General features: G+C 42.6%; 1 protein-coding gene across 1 annotated transcript; it reads right to left on the reverse strand.

Annotated features, from left to right (window-relative positions):
* Positions 1–9,123: 9,123 nt before the first annotated feature.
* Positions 9,124–11,786, reverse strand: trappc5 (trafficking protein particle complex subunit 5). Its single transcript, XM_080462783.1, has 3 exons — positions 11,732–11,786; positions 11,264–11,550; positions 9,124–10,065 (listed from the first exon to the last, which is right to left on the reverse strand). The coding sequence occupies exons 2-3, from the start codon at positions 11,531–11,533 to the stop codon at positions 9,769–9,771; spliced, it is 567 nt and encodes a 188-aa protein (XP_080318909.1). The 5' UTR covers positions 11,534–11,550; positions 11,732–11,786; the 3' UTR covers positions 9,124–9,768.
* Between the last annotated feature and the right edge of the window lie 372 nt (positions 11,787–12,158).

Consider the following 12,158-nt stretch of genomic DNA (forward strand, 5'->3'; position numbering starts at 1 on the left):
GGCAGGTGAGGCACTGCCTCACCTGCCTCCCCTGACTGCACGTCACTGGTTGGCGCCGAGCAGTCTGGATCCAATGATATTCAGAAGAACATCGTCCGGTTTGAAGCGGTCCTTACGGTTCCAGAACAGGTTGAAGTTGTCGATGAACTTTATCCCATTGGAGAAGCATGTTGAAGTCAGTCACGTATTCAAGGCAAAGAGGCCAGAGAAAGATTCAATTCCTCTTCCCAGGGTTGGAATGGGGCCTGAAATGAAAACATGTTGGGGCTCGAACTCCTTCAGAGTATCCATTAGTACTGAAAAGTAATTTTCCAGGACCTCAGAACCAGTCTTGCTCTGCAGTATGTTGAAGAAGCCTGCATGGATGATGATGTTCATGTGGCTGGGATGTGCATACAAAATTTGGTGAGTTTTTGAGCATGTTGAGTGGGTCGAATTTGGGTCTAATGACATGGCAGATTCATAATTACAAAGAAGAAACATTACAAAAACAATAGGGTCCTTGCCTCTGGGACTTTTGGGCTTGGTCCCTAAATATAATGTTACTTCCTTTCTTGGATTTGTGTGTTGTTCTTTTTTGATCAAATTCATGATTTACCTCAAAACTCTCATTTTCAACTGCAGTGACATTCAAATTCAACTATTATCCATAAGATGTCCTAAAATGGATTAAGTCTTGCTGTATATTTCTACACTTTGTCCCATCCTAATAGAGCCCTTCTTTTAGAATAAGAAGATAATTAGAAATGTGCAGTTTGGTATCTTCACACATTTTAAAAGCTATTCTCTCAAGAATGTCTTTTAGTCTCTTTAACTTTCAGGTTTACTTAGTAAACGATACCGAAATGACATTCTGTCAGTTTTATTGGACATTATCGTTTATTTAAACATATAAAACCATGGTACATTATGTCAGTAGTTCTGATTGAGTTAAAGTTTTCAAAAAAATCTTTCACAACAATTACAACCTGGACCGAGTTTGAATCTACAACGAATGAGTTGAGTTCTTTTAAAAAGACATTTGCATCAACCTATATGAGTCATTGAAATTGATTTGATTGATTAGTGGTGCAAGTTAAGCCAATAGTCTATCAGAATCTTTCACTTGGTGATACAAGTGCCAAATTTGGCACAAATGATGTTCAGGATATGCTATTTGATAAAAGTATGTTCTCCAGCTGTTAAATACAAGATGGCCACCAGTTTTCAAGATAGCTGACTCATTAAACGCAAAAAAAGGTTTTTGAAGTAGAACTTTAATGACCAGAAATGTTTTAACAATCCAAAAATCAATATAAATGTATACTGACTGGAAGAACTCAATAGAGTCAATTGAATTCCAAGATGGCAGCTAGTATGTGACTCAAAAAACACTTAAAGTTCTTCATCCTCTGGAACTTTCTGGGTCTCCTCTGCTGTCTCCTCTGCTGTCTACTTAGTCTTCTTCTTCTTTCCGTTTCTTTTGTTTCTGGAAACCTGACGCATGTGTTTTCGTTTAGTTAGAATGGCAAAAAAAAGACTTGTGGTGCGGACAGATGGATCCTTGGCCTGGAGATCCTCCCAAGACTGGTAGCGGGACTCCTCCTCAGACTCGAGGGACTCCTCCTCAGACTGGAGGATCTCCTCAGACTGGAGGGACTCCTTCTCAGACTGGAGGTTCTCTTTCTCAGACTGGAGGGACTCCTTCTCAGACTCGAGGGACTCCTCCTCAGACTGGAGGATCTTCTCAGATTGGAGGGACTCCTTCTCAGACTGGAGGGACTCCTTCTCAGATTGGAGGGACTCCTTCTCACACTGGAGGGACTCCTTCTCAGCGATTAGGATCTTGTTCTCAGTGCAGAAGGTTTCTTCCTCAGCCAACAGGGTCTTATTTTCAGCATAGAGGGACTTCTTCTCAGACTGGAGGGTCTCCTTCTCAGACTGTAGGGTCGCCTTCTCAGACCGGAGGGTGTTTTTCTCAGACAGGATGATCTTCTTCTCATTCTGGAGGGTCTTGTTCAGAACCCACAGGGCCTTGTTGTCGGCCAGCAGGGCATTCCTCTCGGAGAAAAGTTTCTTCTTCTCAGCCATTAGGGTCTTGTTCTCAGTGTAGTAGGCTTCATCCTCAGCCAACAGGGACTTATTTTCAGCATAGAGGGTCTCCTTCTCAGACTGTAGGGCCCCCTTCTCAGATTGGAGGGTCTCCTTCTCAGACTGGAGGGACTCCTTCTCAGTCTGAAGGGACTCCTTCTCAGACTGGAGGGCCTCCTTCTCTAGCTGAAGAGACTCCTTCTCAGACTGAAGGGACTCCTTCTCAGACTGGAGGGTCTCCTTCTCAGACTGGAGGGTCTCCTTCTCTAGCTGAAGGGACTCCTTCTCAGACTGGAGGTTCCCCTTCTCTAGCTGAAGGGACTCCTTCTCAGACTGGAGGGTCTCCTTCTCTAGCTGAAGGGACTCCTTCTCAGACTGGAGGTTCCCCTTCTCAGACTGGAGGGCCACATTCTCAGACTGGACGGTCTCCTTCTCAGACTGGAGGGTCTCCTTCTCAGACTGAAGGGTCCCCTTCTCTAGCTGAAGGGACTCCTTCTCAGACTGGAGGGTCTCCTTCTCTAGCTGAAGGGACTCCTTCTCAGACTGGAGGTTCCCCTTCTCAGACTGGAGGGCCACATTCTCAGACTGGACGGCCTCCTTCTCAGACTGGAGGGTCCCCTTCTCAGACTGGAGGGACTCCTTCTCTACATAAAGAGTCTCCTTCTCAGACTGGAGGGACTCCTTCTCAGACTGGAGGGACTCCTTCTCCGACTGGAGGGTCTCATTCTGAACCAGCAGGGTGTCCTTCTCAGACTGGAGGGACTCCTTCTCTGCATAAAGAGTCTCCTTCTCAGACTGGAGGGACTCCTTCTCAGACTGGAGGATCTTATTCTGAACCAGCAGGGTGTCCTTCTCAGCCATCAGCCTCTTTCTCTCCTCCACCTCCTGCTGGAGCCTCTCCTCCAGAGCGCTGAGCCCTGCCATCCTGTCCTCTTCTTTTTGGAGGTCTGAGCTTTTTAAATCACCCCGGTTTTGGGAGGTGTGATTTAACCTTGCAAGAAGACCATCATTTGTCCTCTGGAGTTCAGAATATGTGTGTTCTATGACATCGAGCTGCGCCTGCAGCTCAGCCACTTCTCGTTTGCAGTCCCTTGTTGTTCTTTGAGGTACCTGGCCATCTGAGAAGGCCCAGGTCTTCTTCTGTCTTTCTGCCTCCAACAGTCCAGCCATCCTCTGGAGATCCTCCTTATGGCATCTTTCTTTGAATTTTTGCACCACCTCCTCTTTACTCTGGTCCACCACCAGTTTGAAAATCTTTATCTCCAGGTCCCTTTCAACTTGCAGAAATTCCTGTCTCTGGTGGTTCAAAACATTGTTCAGGTAGAAAATATGCTGGTCCCGGTACTGAAGGGTTTTGATAAGATCATCGATATTACGGCGCATCGCCATAACCTCTTGAGGACCACTAGGCTGAGTAGCACAGTGAGTGCCCTGGCGAAATCCTCCTCTGGGTGGGTACCTTTGAGCCATTTCTCCACGTTATTTTTAGAAAAACGATAAACGTGATCGCTACTAACTACTAACTAATTAACTAACTACTACTACTGTTTCAGCAGGTGCGACGTCCTAGCAGTTTAACAGTTGAGATATTTGTCTTTAAATTCAACACAAAAAGAATAAAGCTGATCCGACGTGTTCAGCTGATATGAAGCTGTAGTATAAGCTCACTATTTCCCTCTGTGTGTGTGTGAGAGACTTTGTGTCTCTCACACACACACTCTCTTTTCACATCAAAGGCACAAAGGTCTGTTACGACTTCAACCTTTCATCTTGGGATCAATGCCATTAGATCTAAGCCATGCCCCGTGACATCATACCTGATTTAAGCCACTCCCCCACCTGGAACAGAGAAAGATCACTAGTTGTCGGGGAGGGCCGGTGTCGTCCTCGATTCATTCTTTTTTCCTTTTTTTTTTCTTCTTTCTTTGAACCTTGCGCACGCACCTTTTTGAGACAGGGAACCTGGCAGCGCTGATGGTGAGGTGGAGATTTAAAGCCAGATTCATCTCATACATTTAATGTCTTCAGTTATTAGACTTATAGATCCACGTAATCATAAACAGCCAAACTGCAGTGTGAGCTATTACTACTGAATCTGCATCACGATGTTAATATGTCAAACTTTCATCTTACAGAGCAGTCGATAGAACTGATTGATTGCAACTGTGACAAGGTGCGTAACAATCAGCCTATTTTCAGAGTAAGTACATAAATAGCGCGGTGACAGCCGTGTGTAAAGCTGCACTGTGGATGCACTGGCACACCAGGCACTCTGGACGTGAGGAGCACACCGGTGCTGGACACAGACGACCTCCTCGTCACCCTCCGCCTCCAACTCTGGTGACTGAGGATAGAACACAAAGTCCTCTGAGCCTTTTTACAAGTCCAAGTTCAAATATTTAATTCATACATTCAATAAACTGATAAAACTGAACTTCATCGGTCTGCTGTGTCTCCACCAAAATGTCTCCTTCCCTCGCCGACACTCTGACACACGCTCACAACCATGGAGGCTGTTTTGGGGTCCAGCGGTGTCTTCAGGTGCTGACCCCCATGGTCCGTGTACCTTCCGGGCATTCGATTTTCGTTTTGATGCCGGAGAACGAAAAACCGGAAACCATCCGATTTTCGTTTTTCGATTTGATATCGGGAAACGAAAAACTCCCATTTTTCGTTTTACAATTGAAAATCGAAAAACGAAAATCGGATGGTTTCCCGTTTCCCAATATGCGTTTCTTTAAAAAAAAATTGGGAAATAAAATACAACCGTAATTCTTTATTTCAAGTTTGATTTGCCGGAAAACCCGGAAGTCGACCCTCTTCTTCGTCTGTTGCTGCCGCTGCTTCACCATCCAGACTCGTCTGACTGTCCCCTCGGTGATATTCTTGTATAAATTTAATGATTAAAAACTTAAAAAAATGTCTTTGGACGGTTGCGCCAACGTAATAGTGGACACGGACCCCAACGGTATGACTACGGGTGAAATGAGAGTTTCAGGGAGGAATGTCTGAAGATGGATCTCCAGCAGAGCCAGGCTTCTCCACCTACTTGACGGAGCATCACCTCCAAGCTGAAGCTGCTTCAGCTGCTGTTGAGGTGAGCAGTGTTGTACGAGATTAATTTATGATATACATTACATCATTAAAATCGCGTCTTTTCATTGATTTGACTGCAGTCTCACAGCGCCCCCTACTGTCAAAAGCAGCACACTTGCAGATTGTCCACAGAGCTCAGTCATCACATTAAATGAAACATTTCTCAGGAGAGAAAGATCCAAATTAAAAACTAAATAATGATTATAAATGTGAGATTCAGTAGGGTTAATTTGTAATTACACTATAATATTTACACATTCTAAAAAACAAATGATACCGTTTTGTATTTTGGTTAAAATATAATAATAAAATATAAAAATGTATTATTAGTGTTGTTCTTCTTGATAGTATTACTATTAGCAAGCTGATGCAGCTCTGTATGCAGTTATGTGTCATTTTCATCATCTTACTGATTTATGTGTTGCTTTAATTGATGGTTGAGATGATGACAGGATTGTGTCTTCTAAAGGAGGACATGCCAGTGAAAGGACAGGGTTGTCTTCTAAAGGAGGACATGCCAGTGAAAGGACAGGAGCAGCTTTACAAGAGATTCAACACCACAAAACACATTTTCTGCAGACGGCATCAAAATCGGTAGGTTTTCCTTGTTGCTCTTCTTTTTCTGAGCGGTACTTTGTGAAATTGACGTGCTCTGATAATTAATATTCTGATGATTAAATCCCGATGTTGCTTTGCAGGAATGGTATTGTTAAAAAACTTATGTTTTACTTTATCATGCATTTAAATCTTTTGTTGTTGTTTACATGCACTCAGAGGTTATTTGTGAAATGCAAATCCCTTTTCTTTACTTTCAGAACCATCACATTGAAAGGAGTTGGGGGAAGGATTGTATGTTTTTCTTACTGTGAGCCATTAAGTTTGTTGAACTAAAATTGGAATTATATTCAACTGAGCTCCAACAAAATGTAATTGTCATGTTTGCATGTCTTATTTGTTTATTGGAAAGGTTGTACTGTGACTTTCTCTTCTTTCAAGAATAATGTAATAAAATGGTCTTAAACTTTGTGTATTCTGTCTCCCTGAGGTTTTTACTAGGAAATTCTCCTGACAAATTTGTAGATGAATATCAACTATAAAATAAAGGGCTGCCTGACTCATTTGCTGGATCAAGAGTTCCTCAGTCTACAAGATGGGGTTGCCAGATTCTTTGTCTCAAGCCTTCCCTGCCAGGTCACCAGCTTTGGCATCAGCCAGTTTGAGTCCTTACTGCCACCGAGTGCCGACCCTACGTCCGACCCTACGTCTGGAGGCTCTGCAGCTCCTCATCCGGCTCAGCAGTGAATGAAAAAGCAAAGGAAAAAAGTGCAACATGTGATTTTAACAAAATATTCATTCTTAATGAGAGAATTTGCTCTTTCAATAAAGTTAGTTGAAAAAAGGTGGGATTTCCATTTTGTATTTAAATCTTTTTTTATATTAAATATTAAGACAAGGTTTGTTCATGAATTAAATGAAATAAAAAAAAAACATTTAACCAACACCTGGGATATGAAATAATGCTAAATTGATTCCATGCTATTTCAAATAACATAACAAAAGTACGGTTTTATTTAGTCATTTTTTGTTTAATTTCAAACACAAAAGGGAAAAAACATAGATTGTAGTAGAAAAGCTAACGTGTGAAAAGGAGTAGGGGTACGCTTAATAAATCCTCACCCCTCTCCAGTCAATCCGTTTGCACCGTGTGTATTTTTTATTTATTTTTTTATTTAAACTGCAGCAGCCAGATAAACATCTAAATCAACTGGTGGGCGAGTTTGAAGCTCACACAGACAGCCTGAAGAGGGCAGCAACGCGATGCGCCGTTGTTTACTCTCATCAAGCGAAGAAGAGGGTCGACTTCCGGGTTTTCCGGCAAATCAAACAGACGAGCTGGCTCCCGTTTTTCGTTTCCCGATATCAAATCGAAAAACGAAAATCGGATGGTTTCCGGTTTTTCGTTCTCCGACATCAAAACAAAAATCGAATGGCCGGAAGGTACACGGACCCTCTGCGTCGCTGGATTCCTGTCTGCCTCCTGCCTGCCTGAAACAACGATCCCCTCTACTCTTCCCACTCTTCAGCCGATTCTCCCCACTCCTGTGCCAGACTCCTCCGCCTGTCCTCTTTTGCTGCGATCGTTGGTACCTTATGTTTTACGCAGTTAGTTTAGCCCGCCCGAGTCTGCTTCGTTGTATTTACCTTTTCTAGTCGCTTTTCCATCAGGAGTTTCCTGATCGTTTTCTGATTAATTCTTAGTATTAGTTTTTGCCTTGGTAGCTTCTTTTCACTGTTAGTTGGCCCACCATCCCGCTAGGGGCTCTGGTAGTTTTTGTTGACTCCAGTTTGTTTGTTCAAATAAATCAGTGAACTGAATTTTGTGTCTCCTGTTTTGCTGTCTGCGCTTGAGCCTCAGTTCCGTCTCATGACATTAATGTTATACTATGTTTTTTCACAACTTAATTTAGTGAAAAATGGCTTTCTTTGGTGATAAAGGTTACAGATCTCAGATCGAGCAGTAGACACTAGTGGATGTTTGGGAAGTTAATTTAACACAAATGTATTTACAACCCCGTTAGAAGGCTTTCCCCCACGTTAGATAAGAGGCAGTTTTATGTTTATATTATATGTATATGTATATTGTATATTATATATAAGATGCAGTTTTAATTCATATCCTGAAGTTTTTGTTTCAGAAATTGACTCCCAAATACAATATTTACAAGAGTATCTAATACTAATAGGCATGGTACTATATTCTACATCTTCGAGATTAAGCCGTGAAACGTTTTCTTCCTGTAAAACGTGGTTTAATTGCCTGAGCGCTCTCGCAGCCTGAGGATGCTACTGCGCATGCTCAGTCCTGGCACCGTGACACAGTGAGAGCTCGCTCTGCTGAACAGAGCAGTGACGTGCGGTGAGGTTCATGGCTGGTGAGGCACTGACTTCATCAGTCAGATTTACAAACATATGAACCCTAAAGAGGATCTTATTCACCATTTGATTGGCAGCAGTTAACGGGTTCTGTTTAAAAGCTCATACCAGCATTCTTTACACATACAAACTGTAGCACACAAAAAAGCACATTTAATAAAAAAAAAAAAAACGTTATTATGGTCTTACCTTTACTTAGAAATGAAGTCGAGAGGAAAAAATAAACGATCGCTGCCGCTGCACTTGACTTGCTAACTGTAGCTTGTTGTCACTTATTCTGCAGCCGAGGAGTCGCAAGAAGGATCCCTGGGATCACTAGCGCCCTCTACCATGAGGCAGGAGAACTGCGTGCCTCACCCAGTGCGTCTTCGCAGCCGTTTTATGATTGCTCAGCACAAGAAACACGTTACACACATACAGTTGTTGACAAAATACTCTGTACATTATATACCTCAGTTAACTAAACTATGGAAATTTATAATATAATTCATATAGCAAAAGTGTTTGAACATTTTAATAGCGACATACAGAGAGATAGCAATACGGTCTCACTGCACAGCAGGCCAGCAGTTAGCCCAGTCATTGCGCAATCCATGGTGAGGCTCAGCTGGCTGCTGCCTCACCGCAAGTCTCTTCTCAGTATTTGAACGGTAAATGTGAAAATTCAGCGATTTTGAATGAAAATAATCTAAAACTGGTGAAGTTAAATGGAAAATAACTTTATAGTATAATCACTGGATACATATAACAATTTAAGTAATTTTATTTCTTTTTACATTTTTTTTCTTTCCATGATGGCAGGTGAGGCACTGCCTCACCTGCCTCCCCTGACTGCACGTCACTGACGATAATATACATTCACATTTCTGGTTGCAATGTGACAACCACAAATGTGAATGTATTTTATCATCATATTCACATTTCTGGTTGCAATGCGACAAAATGTGTAAATATTCAAGGGGTATGAAGACTTTCGCAAATCACTGTAGTTTAGAATTCAAGGACATCGAGGAAATCCAAAAATATGTCTTTATGAATTTATTCACATGTAATCACACCAATATAGAGGTGTTATCTAACATCACATTTAGTGTACACCACCATAATGCTTGGAGGACAAATGTTTATAGACAGCTATAATTTCATCAGGGATGAAAAGAAACAGAAGATGATGCACCTTCTCAGATGTGGCAACACACCATCCTGGTAGAATTTTCCATCGGGCCTTTGTTGTTGTGAGCGTCCCATAAAAAACAAGCTTGACCAAATGTTTCACATAAACGGACTTCTCTCAAATTATTAACAATCTGAATTCATCCATTTCCCATCAAATCCAGAAAAATCAATAAATATGCTTTGGTAATACTTAAATTCCTCCCATTCCTCCCACAGCGCTCACCTTCAGGGCTTCAGAGGGACAGTCATTCCTCCTCGTACAGCGTACGGCTCCCTTCATAATTTCTATGGTCATTTTCATGTGGGCATTTTTGAGGAAAGAGCAAATAAATCCTTCATCAATTCTTGAGCGTCAATCAAGTGAAATTCAATGAAAGAAAAAAAATGATGCAGACATTTTAACTTCTCTTCTTCATTCAGTCCGTCTGCCACCATAAAGCAATGTCAGCAGTGATGACCGTCGCATTTCTTCCCTGCCTGGTATTTAATAATCTATCTGCCCTCCAGTGCTTTGTCTCTGGCAATCACAGCCTCATCAAACTTGATCATGAGCGTGGTGCCCTTGTGCCAGTGGACCGTCACCTTGGCGGGGAAGCCGCTGTGGGTGAGGATGGCCTCGACAACCCCCCCGGTGAAGGCTGCGCAGTTCAAGGTGCTATTCTCTTTGGGGACAGAGATGTAGGCGTTGACGACTGGCTCCTTCTCGATGACGTAGTACGTCTTGTCGTCGTCATTGGCCTGCTCCAGCTTGTCCGCCTCTTTGCCGAACAGCGATCTCCATACGGATACCTATTGAATGTAAAATTTAAAAAGAGAGAGAGACAGAGAGAGACAGAGAGAGAGAGAGAGAGAGAGAGAGGAAGTAGGCAAAAGGTCACATGAGTTTAGACTAAAAGAAATACTTGGGCCACGCCTATTTATTAACTCAACTCACATTTGAAAAGTTAACGTTCACTACATTTAAACTCATACTTGGAGTTGTTTCACAGTTAGATTATACCTATGATTTTACACACTTGGACAAATGTAATGGAACATGACGACTTACAGCAAACCCAGAAAGAGGAGAAATGTACCTACAGCTTCACCAATAACACTATAAAGGGAGAAGTCATCACTTGTTTTATGAGGATGTAAACAAATACTTTTGAATTTAAAAAAAAGCGGGAAAAACTAGAACTATTAAGAAAAAAAAAAGACTGAACTGTGTAGTTACACGTTTATAAGGTATTTCGAAAAAATGAGGGCAGAGCAGATTAATAAACAGTTGGGGCATATTGTCGTCTGTTTGACCTGATAAACACTTGGGGGGAGGGGGAGTGAAAAAAAATTTAAATGCTGCTAAATTTGCAAAGACAGTATACACCGTCATGCACTGGATTGATGAAGTTCACCATTTATGATGTTTACATGAAGCCCTGTTCATGCACCTACTTGTACCTTTGTTGATATACGTGCGATAACATATCTTGTGATCAATAATGTGAGGTTCATTGCATGTTCCTGTAGTTCAAATGTTGTGGGACTTGCCGGTTCGCCCGGTCTGGGGGGATTTGTGGGGCAGAGGCCACTGTGGTTAGAAGCTGTGCCACTCCCAATGTGGACGGCCCCCAAATGTGGCCTTTCCTCACCTTAAGTCCTCAGTGCCCTGCCATGTCCCCATACCACTAGGCATGTCTGCACGTGTGTGTGCTGTTTTTAAATCATGTTAAACACTTTGTTTTACATTAAGTGTACAAAAAGTGCTATACAAATAAAGCTGATCGATAGATTGACATGCTGACAGATGAACATGGACCTGAACAAGACGATGGGAAAAGAAGAATGAATGGATCAGGTTGCTCATGTCATGCACACACACACACACACACACGCAGACACACACACACACACACACACACACACACACACACACACACACACACACACACACACACACACACACACACACACACACACACACACACACACACACACACAAACAGACCTTAATGAACAGCAGGATGTTTAGCACTTTGGTCTCCCTCTTGCCGTTCTTCTCCCTGAGGACCAGCACGTCCAGCAGACTGGCCCCCACGCGCTGGCCCATGCCGGCCAGGCGCGCCTGCAGCTCGGACACGGAGTACACGCGGCTCTGGCAGTACTGCACCACCTCCGAGAAGAGCAGGGCGAAGGCGCTCACGCTCATCTCGGTCTTCGGACGGCTCAGCGGCCGCTCCAGGATGGCAGACTTGCCCCTGGTGAAGCGAGCCTCCATGACGCTTCAACGAGCAGCTGTCAAGGGGGGAGGGGGGGGGGGGGGGGTGCAGGAGGAGGGAGGGGGGGGAGAAGTTAAAGAGGCTGGAAAAACATCGAATAACCTGCTAACGCTAACCACACAACGCTTCTACAGCAGGCGTGCATGGTTTCACAGAAATAGAAGAAAACAATCACAGGCACCCGTCTGTTCACTTACTACACATGCAGCGACAAAGAGTGTTGTTGTTATGTTTTGGTTACTTCCGGAGTGTTCACGTCACATTGCCACGTGACAACAACTGGTCTCGATTCATTCATTGATCCGCCACCAACCAACCAACCAACCAACCAACCAACCAACCAAGACACGTGAAAACAAAACAAAGCATCGTCAACTACACGGCCAAAAACACGGTTTACTGTACTATCATAATATTATTAATATTAATTAAAAAAAAAAAAACACAGTAATAATAATAATGATACTACTACTACTACTACTACTACTACTACTAATATTATTATTATTAATAATAATAATAATAATAATAATAATAATAGAAGTACTTTTATTAACTTATATTACATTCATAACAGTTAATAAAATGCAAAAACTATGTCAATGGTTAGGAATATTTATAAGG

This window comes from Lipophrys pholis (genome assembly GCF_963383615.2).
Source record: "Lipophrys pholis genome assembly, chromosome: 5".
Taxonomy (NCBI): domain Eukaryota; kingdom Metazoa; phylum Chordata; class Actinopteri; order Blenniiformes; family Blenniidae; genus Lipophrys; species Lipophrys pholis.

What these genes read in the sequence shown, in the direction of transcription:
- trappc5 (XM_080462783.1), bottom strand. Translation starts at nt 11,533, where the DNA reads ATGGAGGCTCGCTTCACCAGGGGCAAGTCTGCCATCCTGGAGCGGCCG. An exon ending in ACATCCTGCTGTTCATTAAG is followed by an intron (nt 10,066 to 11,263) that starts GTCTGTTTGTGT and finishes TACATTCAATAG; the next exon opens with GTATCCGTATGGAGATCGCT.